The sequence below is a fragment of the Microtus oregoni genome, unplaced genomic scaffold, assembly GCF_018167655.1.
Source record: "Microtus oregoni isolate MIOR12 unplaced genomic scaffold, Mior012 000022F_ref0000154, whole genome shotgun sequence".
Taxonomy (NCBI): domain Eukaryota; kingdom Metazoa; phylum Chordata; class Mammalia; order Rodentia; family Cricetidae; genus Microtus; species Microtus oregoni.
Window position 1 is genome coordinate 20,030,193 of NW_024543081.1, and position 27,509 is coordinate 20,057,701.

At 48.6% G+C, this 27,509-nt stretch overlaps 1 protein-coding gene and 1 pseudogene across 4 annotated transcripts in view; one reads left to right on the plus strand and one right to left on the minus strand.

Moving 5' to 3' along the window:
• Window positions 1–27,509, plus strand: part of Trappc9 (trafficking protein particle complex subunit 9) — a 429,432-nt gene that overhangs the window by 333,340 nt on the left and 68,583 nt on the right. For all 4 annotated transcript variants that reach the window (XM_041672442.1, XM_041672444.1, XM_041672443.1 and 1 more), the window contains one exon: window positions 8,405–8,495. In XM_041672442.1, coding sequence (XP_041528376.1) covers window positions 8,405–8,495 — 91 coding nt within the window. The remainder of the gene's footprint in view (window positions 1–8,404; window positions 8,496–27,509) is intronic.
• LOC121461570 lies at window positions 197–306 on the minus strand (annotated as a pseudogene).

The window sequence follows — 27,509 nt, forward strand, 5'->3', positions numbered from 1 at the left end:
ACTCTGTTTGTGTGACTGGCTATGTTTGAACATGCACACAGTCTGTGTACTCTTAACACTCACTAGATGCCAGATATTGAGCAGATCCATTTACATAAACTGCTTAATTTATTTAGGTCTCTTTCTCTCTCCCTCTCTTACACACACAGACACACACACAACTGTGCCGTTCCTGAAAATGCTGTAATACCAAGTTAATGTGTAGCTGCAAAAAACAATTCAGTTTTCAGATAGAAGACATATCAGATATTGAAGTGATAAGAACAAACACTGCACTTGATCTTAGCCAGAAGGCCTACAGGCTGGACAGAGTGGTTGATTTGTGGAATAGCTTTCTGATGTAGCTTTCTCCCTTGGCTGCTGATGAGAAAATTGAGGCCCATGAGGTTATCTCACCTGCCAAAGGTCACCTGACTCGTACCTCGTCAGTCGGGACTCAGACTGCTGTTAGTGTTATGCTTTATTCGCCCATAGGAGTCATGTCTAGGCTTCCCCTTCTGCCATGGCCTTCCCATTAACCATACTACTCAGAGGAGCTGCTGAGGTGGCCACATCTCTTAGATAAATTGATAATGAACTTACCTGCCCTCCATGCATTTCAGCGTCTATTCTCTGTGATCCTCTAGAATGTGCCTAACAGCAAGACTTGCTGTGCTGAACCAATTGCAGACCTCTCTGGACCTCTAGCTGACAGCATGTTCCATTGTAGGCATTTTCTGTGCAGTTTGGTCACTGGCATGGGGAGCTGTGCCAAGGTGCCAGGGTATTTACCAAGATGAGAAAAATGGCATTGATGTTTAGAAAGTTGGTGATGCAAATTAGAAAACCAAGTAAGAGGCTTGCTTGCCATTTGCAGGGGTCTCTCTAGTAGTATAATTTCCATTAGTATAAGATCTATAGCAGTTTGATAGTTTACTTGAGCTCTAGTAGGGCTGGGCTGCATCCTCGTACTTGGAACCCTTCACCCCAGCGCTGATACATGAGATGGAACACATTTTCTGAGTCGTGGTGGTTAGGGGCAAGGGAAGGACAGTACCCACTTACATGTGCTGTCCTGCTTCCTGCCTTAGCTTTCACCCCTCTCTGCCTTCAGCACTTTCTACCTCATCCTCCTCATGAGTACCCACCCAGCTTCTAGAGGTATGGGGTCTGAGACACACCCCAGAAAACCCCCCTAGCTGTCCCCACATAGTGACTCTAGCCACCTTGTCCAATAGACAATCCATCTGCCTGCTACACAGTGATGCATTTGAATTGAAGTGTGCTCACTTATGTGACTGATTCATACCTGTCACCTGTGCTCTTGTCAGCCACTACTGTTAGTAATTTATTGTTATTTTTACTTAATTAGTTGGTTGCTGTTTGTACAGACTCTTCATTTCTTTATCTCTCTGGAAGATGGGTGGGTGCTAACCAGGAAGATGAAATGGAAGAGTGAACAGCAAATTGTTGGGATAACACACATGAGCATACATGTGTGCACATACATGTGAAGGCATGAATGATGAACGGGGGGAGGGAAAAGCAAGTCACAAGAGACGTGTTCATTGTGCTTGGTTACAAGGAGTCCAGTTTTTTGTCCCAAGAAGGATGGATACAAAGGATGCCACAGAGGGTCTCTGAGAAATAGATTATGAGCCTGATGTAAGTAGGCTCGTGTGAATGGTGAGGCACCCCAGCTCTTGGGGAACCTGTGGAAGGTATTGAATCTGAGTAGTTGTGCATTCCTGGAGAGGACAGCCTGACTCATGAGACTCACTCCTGTTCTAGAAGGTTTGCGGGGAAAGTCTAACATCTCACAGATTGTGGGAAAAACCTCTCTTGGCACTGGGATTGTCTATGACAGCTAGGCACCATGCTTCAGCACCACGGAGAGCTCCCTGTCCGGCTTTCCCGGGACAGATGGAGGTCAGGATGCTGTCGGTCTCAGCTGTTTGTAAGCACAGGCCCTGATAGGACCCTGTGAAGGCAGCAGTGTCCCCACAGTTGAGCAGAGGTTTTGATTCCCGGGTTCCAGTGTGTAGGGAAGAATTCGCATTATATGTCTAGAAGGGTGTGAAGTCGTTGTGCAGACTGAAGGCTCCAAGGTCACCCGGCTTGGGTTCAAACTTCAGCTTTTCACTTTCTAACACCCAAACCTTCCTGTTTCCTCCACAGGCCTGAGAATTGGGGTTGGAGGTGTATTGTTTTAAATCTATGAGCTGGAAATGCATAGTGGTTCCCACTGTAATCCCAGCACTTGGAAGGCGGGAGCAGGAGAATTGCCATGACTTTAAGGACAGCTCAGATTACAGAGTGAGACTGAGTACAGAATAAGGCTGTATCTTTACAAAAACAAAAAAGGAAAAAAAATGGGGGAGAGCACAAAACAAGCAAAAAAATATATATAGAAAGAGGGTGAATCTGACCAAATGGTCAACAAAAGAGCATCAAAGTGGAAATAACAGTCCCTGTCTACAGCCAGTATGTTCTGAAGTCCAAATCTGAGAATATGCATAGTAGATGCTTATCATAGGGCCCCTCTTATAGGAGACACCTTGGAAATTTCTCTACAGGAACAGTAGTGATTCTGTCACCACCATAATTTATCTCTTGCCCCAAATGCCAAGATGTGCATATTAAGAATTAGCTCCCACCATCTGCACTACACCAACTACAGTGTTGCATCACAGGCAGGAACCTTGACTGACCAGCTTGGCCACTTGTGGGTTCAGACTCAGGTACCAGACATCTTTGGTGGCTTCTAGGGCTTTAAGAGAGAGGCTGTGTGCACAGGGATCATCTTTATTAGCTCAACTGCACCCTTTGTGGCTCATATCTGAAAGCAAATGAATTCAGAAACAGGTAGAGTGACTGCCAAAGGCTCCTGCCGCTGGGCGGCCTTGCAGCTTCCCACGGACTTCCTCACCTCTCTCCTCTCGTCCTGGTTCATCAGGGGACTGGGCTCTGCTCTGTGCTCTGGACACTGCTGCCGCCCGCCTTGAGACCCACGTACAAGTTTTTAATAAATAACTAATGTCCCACCTTCTGAGGTTTTAATCTCATGTAAGAGAATGTAAACTTTGGGGTGAATTATGAAGGAAAGCGGAAAGAAGCAAACACAAAAATGAGCATTTTTAAACCCAAATGTGTGGGAGATTTATACTTGAGGTTTCCTTCTTTCAGACTGGAATTATGGGACTAAGCGATGTCCACACACCAGCTTTCAGTCTTACTGCTGTCCACTCAAGTGACTATTACCTGATTTTAAGTAGGTGCACATGGTTAGAGACTTCTGCAAAGTAATTGGTTTATCACTTGTCTTGTCCCTGCCCCTCTTCCCACAGGGACCTCTTTAATCTGCTTCCTTATGTAAACTCAGAATTGCTCTGTGGAATGAGTGCTAACCAGTCTATTTTTCAATGTTTTTATCTAGTCTATGCTGATATAGCAGTTTGCTTTTTTCACTTTAAGTATATTATATATAATATACACACATGTATATTATATGTGTATATTACTATATGTGTATATGACATATAATATGTATATGTTATATAATACACAGTACATATATTTATATGTTATACACACATGCATGTGTATAATATATGTATATCTGTATATGTAAATTATATTATATTACATAAAATATAGGTGGAAAACTTCACTCCAATAGCAACTTTCTATTGCCCATTTCCAGCTGAGAGCCATGGTAGGAACATGTGACCCATATCTGTATTTTGCCTTGGCAGAAAGCACACTTTTCAGCTTGGACTTTGGCCAGTGCACACACCTATGCTACCAAACAAGTCTTTTCCCTTTCTGCAGATGTTGTGGTGTGATACCAGCTCAGCCAGTGGATCAGAATGGAACTCACTGTGGGCACTATGCCATCACTTAAGTAGCTTAGCACTGAGTTGCTCAACTCCATGGCTTCTGGTTCTTCAGTTCTAAGCGCGTCATTCATCTGACTCGAAAGAATAGGTAACACTCTTATAGCTCCCACCAGTGTCCCTTCCCCATTGATGCTCACCAGGCCCCAGTGTTGTGTCTCTGAGTACTTTCTCCCCCAGGACTTGATAGAGATCCAGAGAATAAGTTCTGTGGGAGACACGAACCCAAACCAAAAGCCAAACTGTGTTCTCTCTGTAAGCCCCATGCATGCAACATGAACTTGCATGTCTGTTCAGAATGAGTCACAGCATACCCAGCAGGGATTTGGTCAGGAACTGAGAAAGAGGAGATCTCTTTGTTTGCTTTGCTCTTTGTTTACTTCTTTGTTTTGTTTGTTTGGTTAGTTGGTTTTGGTTTTTTGAGATAGGGTCTCACTGTGTAGGCAGGCAGGCCTGGAAGAATTCTTGATCCTCTTACCTCAGACTCCCAAGTGCTGTGGTTATAGACAGGGTCTACCACTATGCCTGATTTGAAAGTTATGTTTGGTCATCTTTGTAAGCAAGTCTATCACAGAATTGCAGTGTGTGAGTGGTCCCAGGGATGCTCCTGGTTTCTACAGTCACATTCTATGGCTGGGAAATCCCACATGGGGTAACTGCTGGAGACTGCACAAGGGGTTCACTACAGTGATGGCACCCTCAGTCAGACTGTTGGTTAGGATAGCTTGGAGTGGCTAGGGAAAATCGACTCAGCAGTGGACCATTCTCAGGAAGAATGATGCCCCCAGAGCCACTGAGTTGTGTGTACAGTGACTTTAGTGTTCTTGAAGCCAGCAATGACCAGCAGCACAGCTTCCTAAATGGTCTCTGAACATTCCCCAAAAAGGGAAGCTTCAGTTTCCATGGTCTGGTGGGGAGTTGTTGTTTTGCTACTGCTTGTGGGCTCCTGCCTCTTCTTCTGGGCCCATCCCCCTCTGCATCTGTCTTGGTCCCTTCCAGAGACTTGGCTCAGCTGTCCCTTCCACTGGGCAAGTTCCCAGTTTCTGCACCTGGCTTCAGCCCCCCGTCCTCCCCAGCTCCTTTCCTTAATTGCAGAGTCCCTTCCTTCTGTCAGCGTGTTTTTATTTATCTTTAATTTACCATCTTAACATGGTGAAGCCTACAACTCAGTACTGCAGCTTCCCCCACATGTATCTTGGGAGCTTCTGACATTCTCAAATTGGAACTAGACCCAGAACCTCAAATCCCTGGCTGCACTTGAGGTTCTGTCTATGGATATGACTACGAGGTACCTTGTTTGTCCCTTTGTGCCTGGCTTCTCTCTGATTGTCTTTAAGAGACACACACTAACGTGTCAGGTTTCCTTTCTTTGAAGACCGAATGGCATTTGCTTGCGCAAATGAACTGCATTCTTTTTATTTAATCATCTGAGAGTGGACACTTGGGACGCTTCCACCTTTTGGCACCGTGAGCAGGCCTGCTGGGAACATGGTGTACATCTTTTCGTTTACATCCTGGCTTTGGCTCATTCAGTGAATGCATGACCAAGACGGTGTTACTGGAGGTCATTGTTTTCTGTTTGCAAGACCATCCCTCTCCTGTATGCCTGTGACCTCTGAGACTTGGGTTGCAGTCTGAGTTCAGGATCCCTAGTGGGCTGCCCTGTCTATCCCTCCTTGTTGAACTAACGGGCGAATCCTCACTCCCAGGACTGTTGCAGGACCAAGCACGAGGATTAAAAGTGCATTGTAGAGTTCTCGCCAATAATAACAACACTTCAGCAAACCTGCCCTGGGTGGTAATGAAATAGCATGTGGAGGGCTCTCCTTAAAAAAGAATTATGTATGGGGAAAAAACACTTTTTAAAAAATTTTTTATTTATTAAAAATTTCTGCCTTCTCCCATCCCCCCATTTTCCTTCCCCTCTCCCTCCCTCTCCAGTCCTAAGAGAAGTCAGGGAACCCTTTCCTGTGGGAAGTCCAAGGCCCTCCCCCCTCCATCCAGGTCTAGGAAGGTGTGCATCCAAGCAGACTAGGCTCCCAAAAAGCCAGTACATGCAATAGAATCAAAACCTGGTGTCATTATCATTGGCTTCTCAGTCTGCCCTCATTGTCAGCCACATTCAGAGAGTCCAGTTTGATCATAATGCTCGTTCAGACCCAATCCAGTTGGCCTTGGTGAGCTCCCATTAGATCAGTCACACCATCTCCGTGGGTGGACGCACCCCTCGCTGTCCTGACTTCCTTGCTTATGTTCTCCCTCCGTCTGCTCTTCATCTGGGCCTTGGGAGCTCAGTTCAGTGCTCCAATGTGGGTCTCTGTCTCTATCTCCATCCATGCCAGATGAAGGTTCTATAGTGATATGCAAGATATTCATCAGTGTAGCTATGGGAGAAGGCCAGTTCAGGCACCCTCTCCTCTGCTGCCCAAGGACCTAGATGGGGATATCCCCTTGGACACCTGGGAACCACTCTAGAGCCAAGTCTCTTGGCAACCCTAAAATGACTCCCTTAGTTGATTCTAGCCATAAACAAAGAACAATGAGCCTATAGCTCGTGATCCTAGAGAAGCTAAATAATAAGGTGAACACAAAGAAAAACATATATTTATCCTCTTGGATATTGGAAGTAGACAATATCGCCAGGCCAAAGTTGGGAGCATGGGGGTGGGGGTAGGGGTTGGGGGGAAGAGGAGATGGGAAAAACAAAACACTTTTGCTAGATGGTGTTGAAAAAGAGGGGATCCCTCGGTATAGAGACAAAAAGGCAGTGACTCATTCACTGAAGTAAGGTAGGGAAGGGACTCCCCAGAGGTGAGGCAAGCAGGACCCTCCTGACAGCAGGAACGTCATCTACTGGTGCATCCGTGTTCTCCTCAGGAAGCTGTGAAGCTGCAAGTGTTCTCCTCATGCTACAGATGATGAAGCCAGCTCAGGGCGTTGTTTGTTTGTTTTGTTGTTCTTTTTCGTTTTTGCTTTTGCTTTTTGCTCGAAGTTCATGTGAGGCAGTGGCAGAAGTCCAAGACTCAAAGCTGGGTTATTCTCAGGAGAGGGCTCTGGGCTTTCCCCAGGGTGAAACATGGTGCCTGCTTGCTGGCTTTCCTTCACTGTCAGGCACTGATAATGGGACAGCTCTGGGAGCCTGGCACTGTCGTGGGCCTCCTGGGGGCTCACAAGCTGGTGGTGACACCACCAGATATAGTGTGTCTTGGAAAGAGGACATAGGAGAACCTTTCAAACAGAAGATGGCTTGGAAACATTTCCTAGAGGAAGTGGGATCAAAGAGCAGATGAAGGAAGGACCAGAGGAGAAAGGAGACACAAGGGGGATGACAGAGGCTGCTGCATCCTAGGAAGAGTTGGTGCATATGGTCCTGGTTAGGCTTAGGGATAGGCAAGGCTCCCTAAGCATCATGGGAGACAATCTGACATCATCTTAGCCAGTGCTGGTCCAGCTACCCTTTCTGGGTAGCCCTCGTCTGTTTAGTTTTCCCTAAGTGCCTGGCGGAGCTGCTGGCTTCAGAGATGTACTGTACCGTCTTGAGACCTAGGGTCCTGAGCCCCCTCGCTTACTCTGCCCCTCTCACTCAAGCCCCTGCCTCTGCCCCTTTGTTCCTCACCTTCACGATGTCCCCACACTACTGTTTCCGGACTTAGCATATGGAATGTCCATCTTCACCAGGTGGGCTCAACATCAAGCCCTTTTCTGACACCTCAGTCCCCACTTCCTCCCTGCCACTGTGGCATGCCTGTCTCACTTGGGACAAAGGGCATGTTTGTTAAACAGAGTGGGCTTGCCAGGAGGAAACAGGAAGTGTACTCTCTTTCTGTTTCCAATTGTTAGTCAATGTCCAGAACTCAATTTCCTCCTTTGCTATTTGCTTGTGTATGGCGACTTTGATTTTGTGGAAGAGACAAGAGGCTTACAGACCTGCTGAGAGCTGTGCTGGGCCTCCCAGCAGCTCTTGCTATTTGCCTGCTGTCTGCATTTCCAAGCCATGATTTCTTCATCCACTGCTGCTTGCTGAGAGACTTTATGACTTCCTCGATTATGAACTCACTTGAGAGAGTATGTTCACAATAATATATGTAATTACACCGGGATGTATAACACAGCAAACACGAAACCAGCATGAACCCAGGACGTGTCGAGAGATGCATGCTCGTCCTGAACAGTCAACTGCAGTCTACATGTTTTATTAAGGAAAAATAACCTCAAATTTTACCTTATTTTCCCCAACAAGAACCATTGATGGGATAAGATTATCCCGGTAGCTCTTTCTTTCTTCTAGAAGAATCATTAACTTGAATGGATTTACAGATGAAGGAAGGGGGACCTGCTGCGTTTCTGTGTCTGGTTTCCTACTCTCAGGTTGATACCCTCACCACTGGGTAGACTATCCCATTTTAGCAGAGGGGTGACCGATCTACTTAAGACTGTTCTCATCTGGGAGTGTATCTGTCTAGAATTTTCTCTAACTCCTCGAGTCCTGGGGTGCAGCATGAGCTGAGTTTTCCTTGACTGAAGCTTACCCGTCTCTGAAGCGCAGCGGTGAGGCGAGCGTGGAGGGCCTCCTGAACCAGCTTGTCCTGGAACAACTGCAGCTGGCGCCTCTGCAGTGGGGTGAGTACCATGCCATCTCGGGCTTCTGGGTGGGTGGGCAGGAGGGCACACTAATGACTGCCTCGGGAGACCACAGAGAAAGGAGTTCAGCTCACTGTGTGCTGCCTTTGCAGGTGGGCAGCTCAGCACCAGGTAAGTCTGACCACACCCTCTTCTCGAGTGGAGATTGAATTTGGAAATGTCTGTAGCCCTTAGTTATATTGGAGGGGAGGGAGGTAGAAGGGAATGAGAGCATCTTCTTACTTATTCTCCCACCATGTTCCTGGACTGAGCTCTACAGCTATCCATGCTGGGTGTGGACAGTATATTTGGTGAACTCCTTGTCTCTGTCTGGTGCTTATCCCACAGGGGAGACCACCATCACTCAACACAACATTGGTAGGGCTTTGTGTTTTTTTTATAACCTTGAATGCTGACCTAAGCTTATGCCTTTCTAGTAGTACTCAAAGGTAGCTTGTGACAGATACTTGTGTTTTGGGTGTGGTAGGTTCTTCTTGCTATCTGGAAGGGATTTGATTAGATCATCTATTGGGATCAACAATGGATGGTCATTTGTTACCTCTTTCTTCTTCCTCTCCACTCAATATGTCCCCCCTACCCCCACCCCCGCTTAGAACCTTCCTGGTATTTATGTAGGACCACCCACTTTCCAGGGATGAAACGGGAGACTCGAGAAGTCAGTGGGAGAGTGAGCAGGGGGACAGAGAAGGGCCTAATAATTGGGGTCACATGGTTAAAGGGCCATGTTTCCCCATGACAAGTGATTCGGGGCTAGCCTAAGAGCCACCATGTTTCCGTGCTCATCCTCTGGAGAGGCTACAGGTGTTTTGGAGAACCTTTTGTATGGTTGAGGGAAAAGGTTAGCAGACTGGATGTGATGCTTTCTTCATAATTGTTAGGAAGGTCAAAGTGCCACTGTTAAAACCATTGTCCAAGAAGCAGTACACTACAAACCCAACGACAGTTTCATTAGGTGGCTTTCATCTCATTGTGAGGCTGGGAAATGGCACAGTGCCCCCAAAGCCTATTCACTAGTATATAGGATCATTGAGTTGCTGAGCAGCTCAGTTGCCTTGAATGGTGTAGCATTACCACGCTGCTTGTGCAAGGGCTGCTGGAAATAGAAGTCGAATGGTAGGGTCCATAACCACAGCAGTCTATGTGGTGATCTGTTTCTGTTATCTTACTAAGGCTGAAGCTAGATTCCACAAGTCAACAAATGAAATTGAAGTAAGACCCTGCTTCCATGCTTCCTATGAGCTGTAAGCATCCATGGCAGGACCCCAGGAAGGTTCTTGGGAGATGATCAAGTCCCTTCTACTGTGTGCTTCAATCTGTCACAAGCTGGTCTTGTTCTGCGCAGAAGTTGAGAAGGTCTGGCTTGACCACTGTGAGCACATGTCACGTGCACACCAGCATGTGTACAGATACACAAGTACTGACATTTAGCCAGAGCAGTATATGGCTTTCAGAAGTAATGCTAAGACCCAAATATGTCTCAGATAAAGACTTGGAGGGGTCATTTGTGAGGGGAGGTGTCAGGTATCATGGATGAGTGATGTTTCTGGTCTTAGAGGGGTAAGCCATTGGCAGGGTTGACTTGTCTTTAATCTTGGAAAGCCCAAATGGGCTTAGATCATCAGGAGTCAGGCTGTGGGAAGGCATAAGAGAGAAAGCCACTGTTGTCTGCCTCCCTCACAGCTGGTCATGTTGTACTCTGCGTTTGCCTCTGAGGATGCTAGTAACACATGCTGGGACACGGTCTTTATCCCATTTTTAACTCCTTAATCTTCGACTGTATCTGTCACCTGTACAGAGAATCTTGTGTGGAGCCAACTAGCTCAGACCTGTAGCCAGTATCCTGGGAATGATCTCAGCTCTCATACCTTAGATAGTAAGCATCCCTTTAGAGGATGAACTGAGGTCTAAGCTCCCTCAAGAGCCCAGTGGCTTACTGGGGGTTGGGTAAGACCTCTCGTACTGTTCCAGGCCCGAGCAATGAGAGTTCTTAGCGAAGGTCCCCATGGCCGCTTTAAAGGGAATCGGATGTTGTTTTGTAGTAACTGGTTCCCAAGTGTGTATCCCAGGTGCTTGGCAAGGAGTGAGGACTTTGTGTGGTGAGCTCCAGGGGCCTCAGACACCCGTATCCCTCTTTGTAGGCAGGAACTGCATGGGGCTCAGCCAGGTTCTGTCCTGTCTCACCCAGCTCTGAACTGCCGGGAGGTAGCCAATTAACATAGTTCCCTCTTCTCCAAATCTGGACCTTTTGATGGTATCACTTTGTGAAAGTTGCGTGTTCTCAGAGTAGAAAGCAAAAGAAATATCAAGTAAGTTTAGGTAAGGAAAAATGAGCCCTCTCCTATCCCTAAACAACCCCTATTTCAGTTTTGTACATTTCCAAGTCATTTTGTGATTCCTTGGTTTTGATTTTGTTTATATAATTGACTATGCCATCATTGTACTTTCATATCCTTTTTCTAGCTTGACAAAAATATAAACAGTTCCCACGCTATAAACAAGCCTTACACATATTGTTAAAGGCTGAGCTATTCATCAAATGGAGAGAAGATAATTTAATACTTGTTCTGCTGGTAGACATGGAGATCACGATAAAAGTTATATGCCCCAGTTTTTACCTAGAGTCTTTTCTGTGTTGGAGGATTACAGATTCAATGTGGATTTCCAGAAGTGCTGGTGCTTTAGAGGCCAGAAAGCAAAGCCAAGCTAGGGAACTGTGTCTATGCTCAGGCAGGCATGGGTTTTCATCCTGGCTCTGCTATTGCCCAGCAGTGAGTTACTTATGGCTTGGGCTGTCAGCCAGGTTCTCTATGCCTCAGTTTCCCCATCTGTAATGCCAAAGGCACCAACTCCTCTTTTGCGCCAAAATTATCTCAGGGCCTGTACCTCGAGGTCTATAGGACAGACAAAAGCCTGACAAAGAAAAGTCTGGCTTGAGTTCGAGTGAGGATGAGGCAGCAAAAGCTAGGGAGGGCTTGGCTGTCTCTCATTGGCTGGAGGTACCCCCACATCCCACCATGTCACATGACCTATATAAGCTAACACAGTAATAAACCGAGTTCCTGCTTTGACTTGGCTCTCTATTGCATCTGATTGTCCTGCATCGTGGGGCAGATGGCACACTCACCTTTCCCTGGGGAATAAGGAGGCTCAAGAAGCCTAGCACTCCTCTGTGTGGCCAGAGTGCTGTCACCCCAGAGGAGAGAGGCCTCCGGACTAGCCCTGAGCAGGGGGCCACCGACTCACTGCCCTTGTCTTGGCTATAGAGAGGGGGAAATGGAATGCACATGTCCCCAACTGTTTGCCTTTATCCTGATCTGTGCTAGCTGTGGGCCTGGACTGTAGTGCTCCATCTGCAGAGGACCTGCAGCCAGATAAGACTCAGGGAAAGCAAGGCTGCAGGCTGGGCAGACTCACAAAAGGATACTGAATTCAGGGATGAGGCTGGTGTTTCCCAGATGCTTTCTGTCTCAGTCCATGCCTTTGATGTGTGTGTGTGTGTGTGTGTGTGTGTGTGTGTGTGTGTGTGTGTACACTGATCTGGTCCTCTGGGGAAGAGGAGGAATATCTTGTAGAAACAAGTTCACTGTCTGGCTGACTATTCTGAAGACTGCTGTCTAGGCATTTCCACAGATACACAGTGGTAATGACTAATGGGCTAAGCTGTTTGCCACACTGATTGGAATGTCCCACCACTGTCCCATCCATTACCTCCTCCTTCCACTGCTCCTTGTCCTTGCAGGGCTCTCTGTCCTCTGGGATATGGCTGTGATTGTTCTATGCAGCCTTTCCGGGCTTGCAGTGAATGCAGATCAGGGCTGCACTGCATTGCCCAGTGAGCATTTCCAGCCATCTGTCTTCAGACAGTCTCCATGGAGACCCACCTGTGTGCTGAGTTCCGAGTTCGGCCTTGAGGGCAACAACTAGGAGCAGGATAGTCAGGGCCAGACTAGGTAGCAATAGACCCCGGGGCTTCAGCAAGTGACACTACCCTGCCCTGCCTCAGAGAACATGTGGCTCCCTCGCTTCTGCAGAGCCCACGTCAGGGTCTTCTTCACATGCATTTCTTAAGACCTGTAGCATTACTGTTCCTTTAGACAAATAGAAATAGAGCAGGGGCAGGTCTGCCTCAGGGCACATGGAGGGTGTTGATTCTTGTGTTGATGGGTTCATCTAGTCCTTCAATCAAAACCTATTGGCCATTGCTCTGCAGTAGTAGGTGCTTCCATGTGTGCTGGGGACCCACGTTGGTCCCCTAATGGTTTGCCCACATCCTGGTGAGTGCTAGCCTGGGAGTTGGCACCAAGGGTTCTGGAAACAGCAAAAAGAGGCAGAGTTGGAGCTGGATCCTCAGTCCTCATACTGAAAAGGAGGCAAGAGCTTACCAGAGATGACACATGAACCCCATGAACACCAACAGAGCCCATAGGCGACTATAAAGTCTTCTGCACCTGAATGATTCCCCCACCCTCCAACACCTCCAAAAAGATGTTCTGCATTTAGCCAGCATCGTATAGATTCTGGGACCCAGGAGTTCTGGGTATTTCCTTAGCTTTTGTGATCTCTGATGTAATTCCCAATTTCCCAGCCCTGCTTCATGAATGCTGGGTCTTTTGCCACCCTACCTTCCCGCTCACTTTTAGCTCAGGAATCTCGCACGGGCACATTTTCACACAGAGAGCTGTAGGGAGGGAGGGGAACACAGCCCTCCTCTCTACTTTGCTTCTGTCCATTCTGCTCCCACCCACTGACTGTCACTGTTGTTTGTGTCTCTTTTACAGTCTGTGAACCCACAGCAGAGGGTTCACAAGCAATGTTTGCTATTGACTGAGCGGGAACAGCCTTCACAACGTGTTCATTTATGAATACATGCATGTCTGCCTGCCTGCCTGACTGACTGACTGACTGAATGAACGAATGAGGCTATAGTCCCTTCCTAGGGTGGAAGTGTGTGTTCTCACAGACCAGAACACACAGCATTGTCCCTGCTGGTCTGAGCAGAGCACAAGGTGTCTGTCAGCTCCCGTGGGGACAGATTTAATTGTGATGATAGCTTTTCTGGCTGCCCCTCATTGAGCTCCTCGTGCTGCCACCTAGTCACAGTGAGCTCAGGGGGACTGAGACTGCGCGTCTGCATCAGTGCCAATTAGTACAGGTAGAAATCACATCCAGGTCCCTGTGGGGTTCTTAGCTCCCGAGTCTCACAGGACTCAGAGCCAGGCAGAGCTCCTGTCCTCAGCCCTGAGCTGTTGGTGTCCCTCTTAGCAACCAGGGACACTGGTATTCTTATGCCTCCCATTGCCTTGCATCTGCACAAAGCAAAGAGCTCAAGTGAAGGTAAATCTCTGTTGGTGTAGAGTGCCCTTGCCCACAGCAGGCAGAGGAGACCCCGTACAAGTAAATGCTTTGCGTATCCAGGTGCAAGACCCTTCCCATTGGCCAATATTTACTCTGCAGGACAAAGAAAGAATTATGACCAAGAAGGTAATTTCTCTTACATTCCACAGGCCACACTGGTGACTTGGCATACCCCTACGTACTGGTCTCTGGTGGCAGGTTAGCTGTTCTCATTCAGAAATGGAGCCTGGGTTTCTTCTGTTTCCCAGCCAGGAAGCCACGGGGGTAGCATCTGAACCAGAGTCAAGACTGCAGCCTGTGTCATGTTGTCCTCAGTGTGTTCTGCTCCTTAAATAAGAAAGCAAGTCTCAAGATACATGACACTAAAAAAAGGTGATCGAGATTTCGGTCTTTCTTTGGTTTTCCCATTACTTCTTTGCAAGATAAAAAAGAAAGAAAGAACCCCTGGCATTTCCGTCTTGCAGGAAAATTTATCTCTGTGGATTTCACAACCTTTTAAAACCCTTGTAGTAGAGGACTCAGAGGGGGAAAATGTAGGCTATGGATAAAGATAAGAATAATTGGATGGGATGTCTGGACACAGGTCAGCTGGACTCACTGTACCAGAGAATGGAATCTCTTGTTGTTCTTGGACGTGTCATGCAAGGACAGCAGAGCCAGCAGCAGCCTGCAGTGCTGAACGTCCAGTCAGGAGGCGCGTCAAGAAGAGCCATGAATCCACTGACCATTGACAATGAGGGCATCACACAGGGCCTTGCTGGGAAAGTCTGCGTGGCTAGACTTAGTGGAGGACCTCCCAGAGCCTGGGGAGTTGGAAGCTGTGAGTGGAAGAATCAGTCACATGGTGATGCCGACCCGAGGGAGGGCAGCAGTTGGCTGGCTAGCAGGTGACGGTTGCCCCATATCTCATGATAGCCAAGATAGCCCTGCTTTCTCAACTATCTGCTGTCGGGGGATCTTCTTGTTGGCCCGCCTCCAGCTTTTCCTATAACCATCTCTCTGAGACTGATGGCCTTTCCTGGCCTCAGAGCCAGTGTCAGTTCATCACCGAGGATGACTCTGAAAGCTGAAATCTGTGCCTCATAACCCCAGGCTTCTTCCTACCTGCTCTCTGCATGGACCCCACACTATCCCCTCTGCACATAGTGGACTCCGAGTCGTCTGTCAGAGATATCTATCCTCATCAGCCCTGTGACAGATCAGGCTGTGCTCACCATTCTGCCAGGCCCTAGGCCTTGAGGGCAGTTGCCACTCTTTCTACCCCATAGTCAGGCTCAGGGAGGTTCTCAGTCACCCATGCGAGTGGATGAGCTGGCCCATGAGATAACCCCTAGTTTAGAGAAGTGCTGTGGGATCCTAAGGAGGCAGAAAAGCAGCTCTGTCTCGATTCCCTTTTTCCTAAACTGTGAATCATTAACTGTCTTGTGAAGCTTTTCCTTGCTCCCCTCACACTGACTGGCATCAGTGCGAGCATGGGGACCAGGCCTTGCACGTGGCTGTATACTCACTGCTGTGCCAACTCTGCTTCCATGGGCTCTCTGCTCTATAAATTCTTCTGGGTGTCCTGTTGGGCCTCTACAGAGAAAGTGCTCTGAGCACAGGACCAGGTTCAATTCCTGTCTCCCCACTTGACTTACTAGAGGAAGATACCCATGTTATCTTCTGTGATGACTATGCCAGGTGGTCCCTGTCCTGAAGGCTGTCCAGAGCCTTCAGGTAACTTGGCTGGGTTGGCATTTTTCACTATTGTTACCCATGGGCATCCTGACATGTCCAGTCAGCTGTGGGGCTTGACCCATATTCTTCTACCAGGAGATCAAATCCATACCTTCCAACTACCTTAGCCAGGCTCCTTGACAACCTGAAGCTATCCCCTTATGACTCTGCAATAAAGAACCAGGATGTGGATTCCACAGAGAGGGAGGAAAGAAATATGTCCAGAATGCAGTCTAGGTGGGCATGCCCTCACTGGGGGACATCAGGTGAGCGGTCAGGCCATGCTTTTGTTGAAGCAGAGAAGTAAGCAGGACACATGAACATGGGTCCAGGGACATGGCCAGAAGTGTCCACTCCTTTGTGTCTGCTGGTGCCCCTGCTCTCATCCTGCAGTGGACTCGTGAGGCAGCTGACCTGGGCTCTGCTCCCACAATGTCTTGACCTGAGACCCAGAGGGGCGATTTGAGGATTCATACTCCTTTTTACCTTGGATAGAAAGTGATGCCTTTGATCTCACAGGCATCTTTTAGGGAATTGGGCTTGTTCTTAAGCCTTGGTGCCCCTTGTAGAAGAGGCTGGGGTTCTGCAGTGGCCTGATGAAGCTGTGGCTAGACTTCACAGTTTCTGCTGCATTGGTGGGAACCCTGTAGTACACAGGCCTTGCACTTGGGAAGTTGACCTGCTCAGGGTGTTCCTGCTGATGGGATGCATGGATGGAGAGCGAAGCCCTCATGGGTCCTGCGGTGGCAGAACCTCACTCACCACCACCTCTGCCTCACTCGGGGACTCATTTCTGCTTGGTCCTGGCATAAGGTAACAGGTATAGCCCTGGCCCCAGGGCACATTGTCTATGTCCTGACTTTCCTGCAGGTACAGAGAAATCCCTAGCAGAGGAGCAACCTCTGTCAGGTTTAAGGGGAGTGCCCATTCAGTACAGACAGTACAGGGGCAGCATTCCCCTTGTTTCCCAGATTCCGGCACCCCATTCCCTGCTGTGGGATGGGGGAACTCTAGGCTCTGCTTCTGTCAGTGCTCAAGGCTGGTTCTGCTCATCATGGGGGGCGTTGGAGACTGGGAAGACCAGATGCTGTTTTGGGCGAGAAGCCTAACATTTATGGAGTCCCCACTTCTATTAAGTGCAGCAGAGTCTGTACTCTTTCTCCTGGAGAAAAAGAATCAAGTGCACCTTTGCTAGGATATTTGGAGAAATCTGCAACCCCAAGCACGTACCAGAGGATGGCAGGAAGCCGCTGTGTGCCCAGTGTGTGATGACTAGGTAGTACTTTCCGGAGGAACAGCCTGCATGTTGCTTTGTCCTTACACCTTAGAAGTTGGGGCAGAAACCAGGAAGGGTGAGTCCCTGCCCCATGTGCTAGTAGGCTGGGACCATCAGGCAGGGTAAGTTATTGACCTCATGGTGCCTTATGCCCCTTGTCTACTTCTGCTGCTTCTCATGTGTCACAGGGCAGGGAGCAAGAATCCATGAGGGCATTTAAAGTTCTGATATTTGGCTAGATAAGAAAGGAGGAATGGAGAAGCGGCTGCGTGCCAGCATGGGCTGAGCTTCCTGGAACTCCTGGGGAAGAGCCCCTTCCCATCTGGGGAACCCTTAGAGAATCTGGTCCTTGAAGGAGTGCCAGCATCCGGGCGACTCTGAAGCCAGACCTTGAGTCTGACAGGGCACTTCAAAGGCTGAGCCCCTGACCTTTCCCAGACAGCTCCTGATGACAACATCTGTCTCCCAACGCCCAAGGTTGGCCCTTCATCACTCGACAGCAGTGTGTGGGCAGCAGCTGGGGAACAAAACCCCAGCTAATCAGGTGTTTCCTGGTGCCTTCTTGGCAGAGGGCATGCCCCTTAACTTGAAAAGCGTTTCCAGGCCTCCCCGAGCAGACCAGTGTAGAGATCCTCATGGGGTGGCAAACATGCAAAGCATCCTCATTTCTGCCACAATAGATGCGGAGGAAGACCCGTGGCTCTTGCATCTCTGCTCTTTGTTCTATAACGTTTACCTTGAAAAGCCTCAGTTTGTGAATCTGTAAAATGGACATGATCCTATTTTATGCCACTGAGAAGAAATGACATAACCCCATGTACAACATTTGGTACTACTACCTGGGGAATGTTATACTCGGAGAGAGCTGTATTGTCAAGCTTGGGTCAAAGGCTCCTGGGGACCTAGTGGTAGCTTCTCTCTCTTTCCCATAGCCAGCTTTGCCCAGACAGTAAACACCATGTAAATCCATGGTCCCTGAGGGTCTCTGGGACAGTGAACAGCTAAGATGACTGCTTTGGCCTCCTGCTGAGGCTCAGAGTTGTTGTGGTCTCTCTGTAGCACCCAGAATCACACAGCAAGGAGGAAGGGGATCCAGGTCCCTTGTGGGTGCTTAGATACCCCCTTTTGTTGAGGAATGCTTTGCATAGGCCCCATGCTGAGGACTCCAGTATCACCTGAGTTGTCCCAGGGAATGTATAAAAACATGGGCAGACCCCACGTTCCACTATGGGCCAGGGCAGTGTGTCCCTGTCAGGCCTGGCTCCTAGTCCATCCCCTCCCTGACAAAGATATTGCTAGGGTGGTGTCTGTGAGCTGAAGCCTAGAGAAGCCAACCCTGCAGGTTCTGCATCAGGGAGAAGACTGCAGTGCTTGGTGTTCCAAAGTCACGTGGGAAGAGGAGGAAGCTCTCAGGTGTTGGCAGTACTCAGCTTGCAGAGGTTTCGGTGCCCAGGAACTCCCGTAAAAACCTTCGTAGGGCCTGGCAGCCGATTGAAAAATGATGTTTCTTCTTAAACTGTGCTTACTTGCAAAGCATGGCCAGATGTACCCAGTGTCCTGGCCTCCTTGTTGTATTTGGCCAGATCCTGCAGTGAGCCTGCTCTCTTTGAGAACTAAAGCTACACTGACACACCCTGTATACGTTATAGGTGCATGCAGTTACAAGTTTGTACACATGAACACACGATCATTGCATGCATGTCATGTAGACAGCATCAAATATGACATTTGTTTATTCACACATGAAAATTAAAAATCCTCCAAGCCAAAATAACCATCATTTGTGTCCTTTGTCCTGTGACCGTGTCCTTAGGCTCCCACCTATAGGAGTCCTCAGAATGGCATGCGGTGCCATGCAGCCCCTCCCCATAATGCAGATCCCCCATAATGCAACCCTCCCCAAATGCAGACCCCCCAGAATGCAGACCCCCCAGAATGCAGACCCCCAGAATGCAGCCCTCCCCAGAATGTAGTTCCCCCAGAATGAAGAACCCCAGAATGCAGACCCCCCAGAATGCAGCCCCCTCCCCAGAATGCAGACCCCCAGAATGCAGCCCTCCCCAGAATGCAGACCCCCCAGAATGAAGAACCCTAGAATGAAGAACCCCAGAATGCAGACCCCCCAGAATGCAGACCCCCCAGAATGCAGACCCCATTCTCACCAGTGCTTGACCCTTGCTAGCTTAGAAGAAAATGGTCACAGAACTTCTGGGATTTAGATCTTTGCTTTTGTGGGGAGTTGAGGGGTTGCTTCTCTTTTTATCCTTTCCTTGCTCACTGGTCCAGCGAGCCTTTCCTGAGTGCCTGCTCTGTGCCCTGTGCTGTCTGCCCCCTTTATCTTGATTTCTCCTCTACTCCAAAGCAGGAGGATGTGGGAGCTACTTTCATGAGCAAGTGGGGGGGGGGGGGCACAAACACATAGGTGCATTTTTTTTTGCTGCTTCTAAGAAGAGGGATTTAGAAAGTGCTTCTGAGTGACAAAAAGCTGTGTCCTATCCCCTACTTGCCATCATATGAGGACCGTGCTATAGGTAAAACACTGGTTATCCTGGTGTCCAAGAGATTTATAGTTCTCTACTCCTGCCACAGTGAGTGCCAAGTAAGGAAAATCTGGAGCAGGGGTGGTCTGGGGACAAGAGCCTTCTTGGAACTTACGTAACACTTATCTGTGCCAACAAGATGGGAATGATCACCTAGCTTTAGTGTAACCTCAGAGGTGCCCACTCCTACCTAAGGAAGCTCAGACTCAGAATCATTTGCAGAGACCAGGTTTGAACCTGGTTGGCCTGGTTGGCAGCTCATTCAACAGCTCTGAAGCGGAAATAATTTGTTCTGTTCACCCAGAAGAAACCCACCTTGTAGCTTTCTCTCCCTGGATCCCAGCCACACATCACTCTGCAAACCAAAGGGTGATGAGCTTATGTTTTCATGACAAACTTATGTTTGCATAACATTTATCACAAACTTATACCTTTCACTGGGGGTCCTAGCCAACCCCAGATAACTGGTGAACTTCATGAAACTGAGATTGACTGCCCCATCCCAGAGGGGCAGTCACCTTTGTCTATGGGTCATGCTCCTTGGTGGAGGGTAAATGTGTGAGTTCCAGTTGTCTGTTTCCAAGCTTGGAGGTCATTCTCCTGAACACCATTAGTGCCTCCTTCAGCTCTAGGTGAGAGCCATCAACTGGACTCTGCTCTTCATCATACTCATGTGGGAACTTGCCATAAGCAGTAAGTTTCTAAGTGCAGAACCAGGACCAAAGAAGACAGCAGGGCTGATGGAGAATTCACTGCTTGCTTGGCATTTCATAAGGAGTTTGCCATACAGTGGAAGGTAGGATGCACCAGTCCCTTGGCATGGTGAAGGTCAGGGGCCCAGTCTCTGGGACAGCCTTTGTTTCTCCGGCACCTTGCAAGGGACCTTCCTTGTTGTAGACCTCCAAGAGCATCTGAGGGAAGCATAGCCTGCTTAACTAAAAGCCACCACCCCATTCCTGGATACAGTCCAACCAGCTTCCTCCAGGCAACTGTGCTGCTCACAGCCTAATGACTCTCAGCCTCTTTTGGGTGCCAGCTCAGTTATCAGCGAAGTCATTTTGTGAGCCACCGCATATGTGCCAAAGATCATCCACTGTAAATACTTCCAACCACGTCCACGGGAAGCCCTTTTCGCTCTTGACCCACTTCCTTACCAAGCATTCCCTTTTGGTTGCTGGTACTCCCCAATCTTTCCAAGCTGCATCTGAGTACCTGTGGCATCCCTCTGCCTAGGCTTTCTCTGCAGCGAATAGCTGTGCGCAGCTGGACCAGAATCCTGCCTCCTAAGACAAAATATTTTCCAGGAAATCTGCTACTCATGTGTCATCCTTACATGGTGCCTGGAGCAAAGACAGAGAGGGGGTCAGCAGTATCTATGGGCAACCCGAGTTCCTGAGTTCCTGCTGAAAGCAGAGAAGGCATGTGAAAATAGGGCGACTTGGGGAGCCATACTTGCTTAGGTTTGAGTCAGGTCAAGTTAAGATGCTTTGTGAGATTGCCTGGCCATGACACAATGCTTCTTTACACGTGGGACTGTGCGTGTCTCTCTTCAGAGCTTATCACATTCCTACATAAGTTCCTGTACTGTCCAAGAGGTCAGACTCTGGATAGGTACCAGCCAAGTATCCAGAACACCATCAGCTGGCTGGAGCCAAGAATAGGCATTTTCTCCATCATCACTTCTAGAATCTCCTCACATGTGTGGAGAGCTGTAGATTCTCTGAACATGATCTCCTTCAAACTCAGTTTTGTGGGATGGCTCTTGGCGTGTGATTAACCCTTCACAAGAAAGATGGATGGGAAGGTAGAGCCTATAGCTGGATGTACACAACTGGGTGGATGGGTGACAAGTTGGATAAACGGAGCAGGAAGAATAGACATGTAGGTGACTGGTGAAGGTGTGGGTATACCTTGCCCTTGAGGATGGATGAATGTTTTGGTTAGGCAATTCACTGATGTACCAAAGAGTCTTCCTAAAATTATGCAGGACAGGCTTTTCGGGTGCTTTGGCATACACTTTAGAGTATTACTCTTTCTCCCAGTGACAGTGACTCATGACTAAAAGGTTGTTATGGGTGATTCAGTTTCTTCTAGGACAATGGTGATCTGGAACTGCAGAGCAGAATTGTCACTGGGAGCTCCTGTCTCCCTGAGGGACACAGGGTTTGATACTAAGTGGGCAGAGTTTCAACACTGGGTCAGGAGTGTGGGGCTGTAGTGGTGGCTAGATTAGCTGCCTGCGTAGCCAAGCTGGCCACCGTAGAACTGAGCTTTGACTAAGGTCATGCATGGGAGAGGCAGAGTGCTTTCCTGGTGTGTGTGAGGCCCTGGGTTCAATCTCCAGCATCATAGTTTACCACTACCATCATCTTCATCATCATCCTCAATACTAATCCCCACTGTTATGGGCCCTCAACACCAGTCATGTCCAACTTTGGACATCACAACACAATGCTGTCTTCTCCAAAGTTCTCATGAACCATGAGATAATAGAGTCATAAAAAAATCACAATTAAAAAAACCCTCATAACATCTTAACCATCTTAAGTCAGTTTATGATTTTGTTAGGCCACCATTGCAGCTGTCCTAGCCATGTGCAACCTGCGAGTCACCAGCTGAACACCCCTGCTGGCACAAGCCTCGGGAGCTCTAGTGTCTGCTTTGCCCCCATGCATGTCCCCAGCCCTCTGTCCTCATTTGTAGTGTATGTGGCTGATAGAAAGCAGGTGCCAGAGCATTTGGGTGATGGTTTGGTTCCTGAAGAGGACAGGGAAGGGCCTCAGGTGTCCCTGGGATCTGGTTTGACTACTAGGAAAGAGCAGAAAGGTCCTAGGAGAACCATGGAAATGAGCGTATTCAGGCCACCTTCTGGACAAGGTCCCAGAACCTCCAGGATAGTGGACATTGGTGCCAAGCCAGAGAAAAGCAAGCTGGAACAGCAGATGGCTGAGATATGTCTCAAGGGGATGACCCGGAAAAGCTACCTCCCCCACCCCCGGGCGTTTTACTCTCTGGAAGGAGCCTGTTGGTTCTGCCTCAGCGACCATGGAAGTTACCAAAGCAGAGACCACAGAGCATGTAGCTTAGCTCCAGAGGTGTTCCCCCTCATGCTGTCACCCTGATGATACTTATCAAATATGCTTGTGCTGGGACGTCACCCAAAATACATGCCAAACAGTTGTAAACATCACCCATCCATGGCAAACAGTCGCTATTCTATGCCCCACCCCCAGCATCTCAGAAATTCCCGTTGTTATGATAGGGAACACAATGTAGCCCCAAAGCAGAGGAGGGCAGCGTAGCGCTTCAGGGCAGATGAACTAACACCTACTGCACAGCTCAGGACACAGTGACACTCTCCAGAGAAGAGCTGCGTGGCCTAGGGTCTAAGAGGACAGCTAGCACTATCATGTGACTTAGGCTGAGGGGATCAGTTTCTCTGATTCTCTGAAACAGGGGTTATCAGGTTGACCATGTTGCATATTGTGAACTGACCAAGCAGAAGCCTTTGGCACAATTTCACTCAACTTCTGACATCTGTAGGACACCATGTGCCAAACAAATCCACCTCTGTGCTTGCCCGCACAGCCTGTCTAGACAGTAAACCCGCAGTGGGGCTTTGGCTTGTGAAGTGACATCACCCAGCATCAGAGAAGCCAACAAGCCGCCAGGGGAAGCTGCCAAGGCGTAACAGAGAGGAAACACAATGCTCTCAGACTGGAGCCTGCAGTACAAAGCTCTGGAGTTTCTTTTAAACACTGTAATTCATCTAAGTATATAGGTTTCTATTTCAAGGTCTGAGAAATAAACCTATATATGCATATTTATATGGAGAGCAGTATATATACATGTGTATGCTATATATAGGAAATGATCCAACTTGATTTCTGTGCACACAGATTTTTTTTGCATATATGTTTATATACAACCACAGATCTGGGCATATTCCTGCGAGATTACCCTGGTACACATTAAGAATAATGGATGGTCTCCTGGGTTGTTTATGGTGGCCACCACCAGCCCCTTTACTGTGTGTGTGTGTGTGTGTGAGTGTGAGAAGCTCTCTCCTGCATTCATATGTTTCTCTGGGCTTCTGTAGTCAATGAAGAAGCAGTATGTACTTTGGGGTTGAGTGCAGCAGATGGTCTTTTCTTTGTAAGGTGCTTGGAAGTTTGCAGAGAGTGAACAATGAATCAGTCCCCGTGGATGAGCATGCGTGGACCTGCACGGCCACCAGCTAGACATATAACCGCAGGTTGTCTTGGACCCTGCAGGCTCAGCTGTTGGGCCATGAACCATCACCTACTACACTACTTATCTTCTACACCTCTGTACTTCTTTGCTACCCCAACACCTTCTAAGACAGCCTTCCAGAGTGAGTTTCATCCAAGAGGGACAATAGCACCCCAACATAGTGGTTCCTGGGTAAGTGACCAGGAAGCAGGTCCCGGGATCCTGGAGTCCTGCTCACTGGTGCAGGGCCCTCATCTTTCCCTGGAAGAGGTCTAATGTACTCTTTCCATCTCAACCACTCCTGGGAGGTGGATGTGCTGGGACAGGGTTGTCCCTTTCTTCCCTTCTTGTTAGGATCGAGGGCTTGATCTGTTGCTTCTAGGAGTCCTAGTGTGTTTGCACATGAACTTCCTTCTGGCTGAGTTAACAAAATGCCTCTACCCCTTATCTAGAGTGTGTGGGTCTGCGTGCATCTCTCCCAGTTGTTGTCACATGATCCTTGTTTGGGAGTCACGAGGTATTACCATCTCAGAAACTTCCCTATTTTGTATATGGCAGGCCAGTGTTTAGTGTTCTTTGTCTAGCACATTGTTCTGGAAGTCTTGTGTCATGCTGGTTCCTGGACTTGCACCCCCCTTCCTCCCTCCCTCCCCATTTTTCCTGCACTTCAGGACCCCATGAGACTGGAAGTCACACATCCAGATCTTGGCGCACAACTGCCTTGTGATAAGCATCGTTGAACAAGTGACCAAAGGAAAGCATGTTCTGATTGACTGCACAGACAGCTTCCAGAGCTTGCTAATGACTTTGGGTGATAAAGAGAACTATTGATCCGAAGTGACATTGATTGGACACACCACCCAGATCACTGGACTCCTGCCCCAGGCTGCTTAATCCAGCTCACTGGTAGCAGCACAGTGGCCGGTGACCACAGCATGTGGCAGCAGCAGAGGCCAAAGGGAATGAAGAAGGTTCTTCTGGGGTGCAGTTTGGTGCTTGCTTGTGAGAACACTCGCCTGTGGTCTGCTGTCACTTTTGTGAGCATCGGGGAGCTTCTGATGTGGCTAGAATAGTGTTTGTTGACACAGAGTAATGGCAGCTTAGCAAAGCACGGACATTTTCTTTCAGAGACAGTCAGAACGGGCGTTTTCTGAATGGTTTGGAAATACCTTATATTCATTTGTTTACTCCCCAAATCATTCACCACATTCGTCTGGTTTTCAGTGCATTCATCCCATCTCACTGGGCCCTGCTGGTGAGTTCTGCAGACTGTCATGGGCTAGCTGGAGCCTGGAACTGGGCCCCTGATATGAGAACAGATCAAGTGTTATTTCCCTGCACCTCCCTTCCATGCCGCTGCCCTAGGGGAGGCAGAGCTAAGAGCTCGATTCAATTTAGGATCTTTCATGATCTTGACTTCTGTAGGGAGCCTGAGGCCAAACCAGTCCAGCCATCAGGTCTTCAGGACCCTCAGTAGCCTGCTGCTTCCCATGGAGCCAGACTGCCCCTCTGTAGTTTCCGACTTCTGAGCCCCAGCCTCTCTGAACCCTCTTTCACTGTCCCCATGAAGTTCAAGCTCCCACCTCAGCTACTTCCACTTTGCCTTTGTCTCACCTCTCACTCCCTTGCCCCCTCCTTTCTTTGCAATCCCTCATCCAAGGCCTCACCTTGTTAGGGTTAGGTTTGGCTACAATTAGCTGAACCCTCAGAATGATAGTGGATCAGTAACGTGCACAGGACAACTTTGGTATAACCTGCCCAGTGCTGGGGTTCAGGACTTGTTCATATCCTATCCCTCTATGACACATAGCTCTTGGACTCTGAGACACTGTATGCACCAGTGTCTCAGGTGCTATTGGAAAGCAGAGAAGAGACCATTTCATATCTAAGGGAGTTTCCTGCCCCCCCCCTCATCCCAAAGCATCATCCTTCTCAACTGTCTTCAGCTGGAGAAACTTAGTGCTAATTAAAGCAAACACGCCCATGGTACGTGGGGCCAGAAAGAAAACGTAAGGAGTCTTGGCTGACAGGGAGAAGGGGTGCCAGGAAGTGAGCTAGGACTAGGGACATGCTAGGCTGGCAATTGGAAACAGGCTGGCAGCAGTGCGTAGCTGGCATTTACCCACCACACCTGGCTAGCAGCCTCCATAGCTACCTCAAGATCTGAGCATCTCTGTAACCCAGACGGTGGCTCTGAAAAAGCAGGGGAAAGCTGTCTTCTGGGTGAATGAGGAAGCCTTGCCTTCTGCAAAGTTAAGGATCATGTCTTCTCTGCAGACCAACCTTCAGAAAACTAATTCTAATTTGCAGTCAAGCCTGAAGCCCGAGGGTACAGCTCTCCCTCTCTCTCTCTCTCTCTCTCTCTCTCTCTCTCTCTCCCTCCCTCCCTTCCTGTCTTCTTCCTTCCTTGTTTAACTTCAAGTGTTAGCCATAGAGTTAGTGGTTAGTGTGCAGATGCCATGGCTAGGCGCAGAGCCGCCCTTCCTGACTCCTCCCACAGGGATCTGCAGCATACAGTCCATCCTCCTGGTTTGGAGATGTAATTTTCTTTTTCACGTCTTGCCTTTCTGGAAAATTAATGGCCTCTCCATTTTTCACAGAGAGAACAATGAAGGAGTGTCTTGATGGGACGGAAATACTCCATCGCTCTCTCTCATCTGATGACATGTTTAAAGCCCGATTATTTTAGGTGGGGAAGAGAGCCATCCCTCTCTGTCCAGTGCTCTGCAGGGAGACTCACAACATGGTCTTGTGTAATGCCCATGGCATCCAGAGGCAATAACGGTTGTCATTTTGCAAATGAGCAGAAGAAGGCTGGCAGAGGCTCTCTTTTAATCAGTGGTCTTTCTGGTTTGAGGCCTCTCATGTAGAAGGGACCCTGAACCTCCAGAGGGTAGTCTAGGGGCAGGTCCCTTTAGAAAGCTACTCATTGGAAATCTCAACTTTACCTTGTAGCATAGAGGAACAGCAGGCCAATGTCTGCAGAGAGGGAGTGGGACGGCTGGGCTTGTAGCACAAGACTGCCTCTTCCCAGGGTGGATAAGAGACCATGTGGTGTACCAAGACCTATGGCCATGCTGAATTCTCATCAGATGGAGCCTTATCTCCCTGTAATACCAAAGGTTACAGTCAGAAGTGGGGCTCACTTGCCCAAGTAAAGGTAGCAGTAGAGCAGTAATATTCCTGCTACATGATTTCCCGGGGACGTCTCTCCCACGCCCACTGGTTCTTGGCTCCTCCCATCTCTGGGTCTGCTGTGTGTGGTGGGACCTTGCTCTCTGGTGGTGACTTCAGGCTTCTTCTTTCTCAAGTTGAGATCTCCTTGGGTGAAACCTGTTAAGTGTCAAACGGCTGAGGTGCCTAGTTAACATATCAAAGTGGACCCTGGCCTTCAGATTCTCCCAGCATCCCTCAGACCCCGACTGTTACAGGGTCTTCCTGGCTTGCACACCCTGCTCCCAATCCTGAATTTTCCAGTCCAGCGGCTCGAATGCTCTTCCCTGTATAATCCAGCCATTTCGATTACCCTCTCCTTTTCTATCTTGTCTCTCTTGTCTGCTGCACCTGGGTCCCCTCTCCCCCCTTCCTCTCCACCTCTCCCAACATGACCCACAGTCTGGTCATGTCCACTCTGGACTCTCCCAGATGTCCCTGCTTCTGGCTGTGCTCCACCACAGTTCTCCAGTAAACGTTCTCCTCCACCACACCTAGGAGTGGTCATGGCCTTTCCTTTGCTTTTATTTCCTTTTCTTTTTTTTTTTTTTTCGTTCAGAACCTTTTGTAAGATGTCTCTTTCACTTGTAAGAACCCTGCTGACCACTCTAAGCACAGCTGGATAATTCTAGATTGCCCCCACTTAAGTAAGCAGATCAA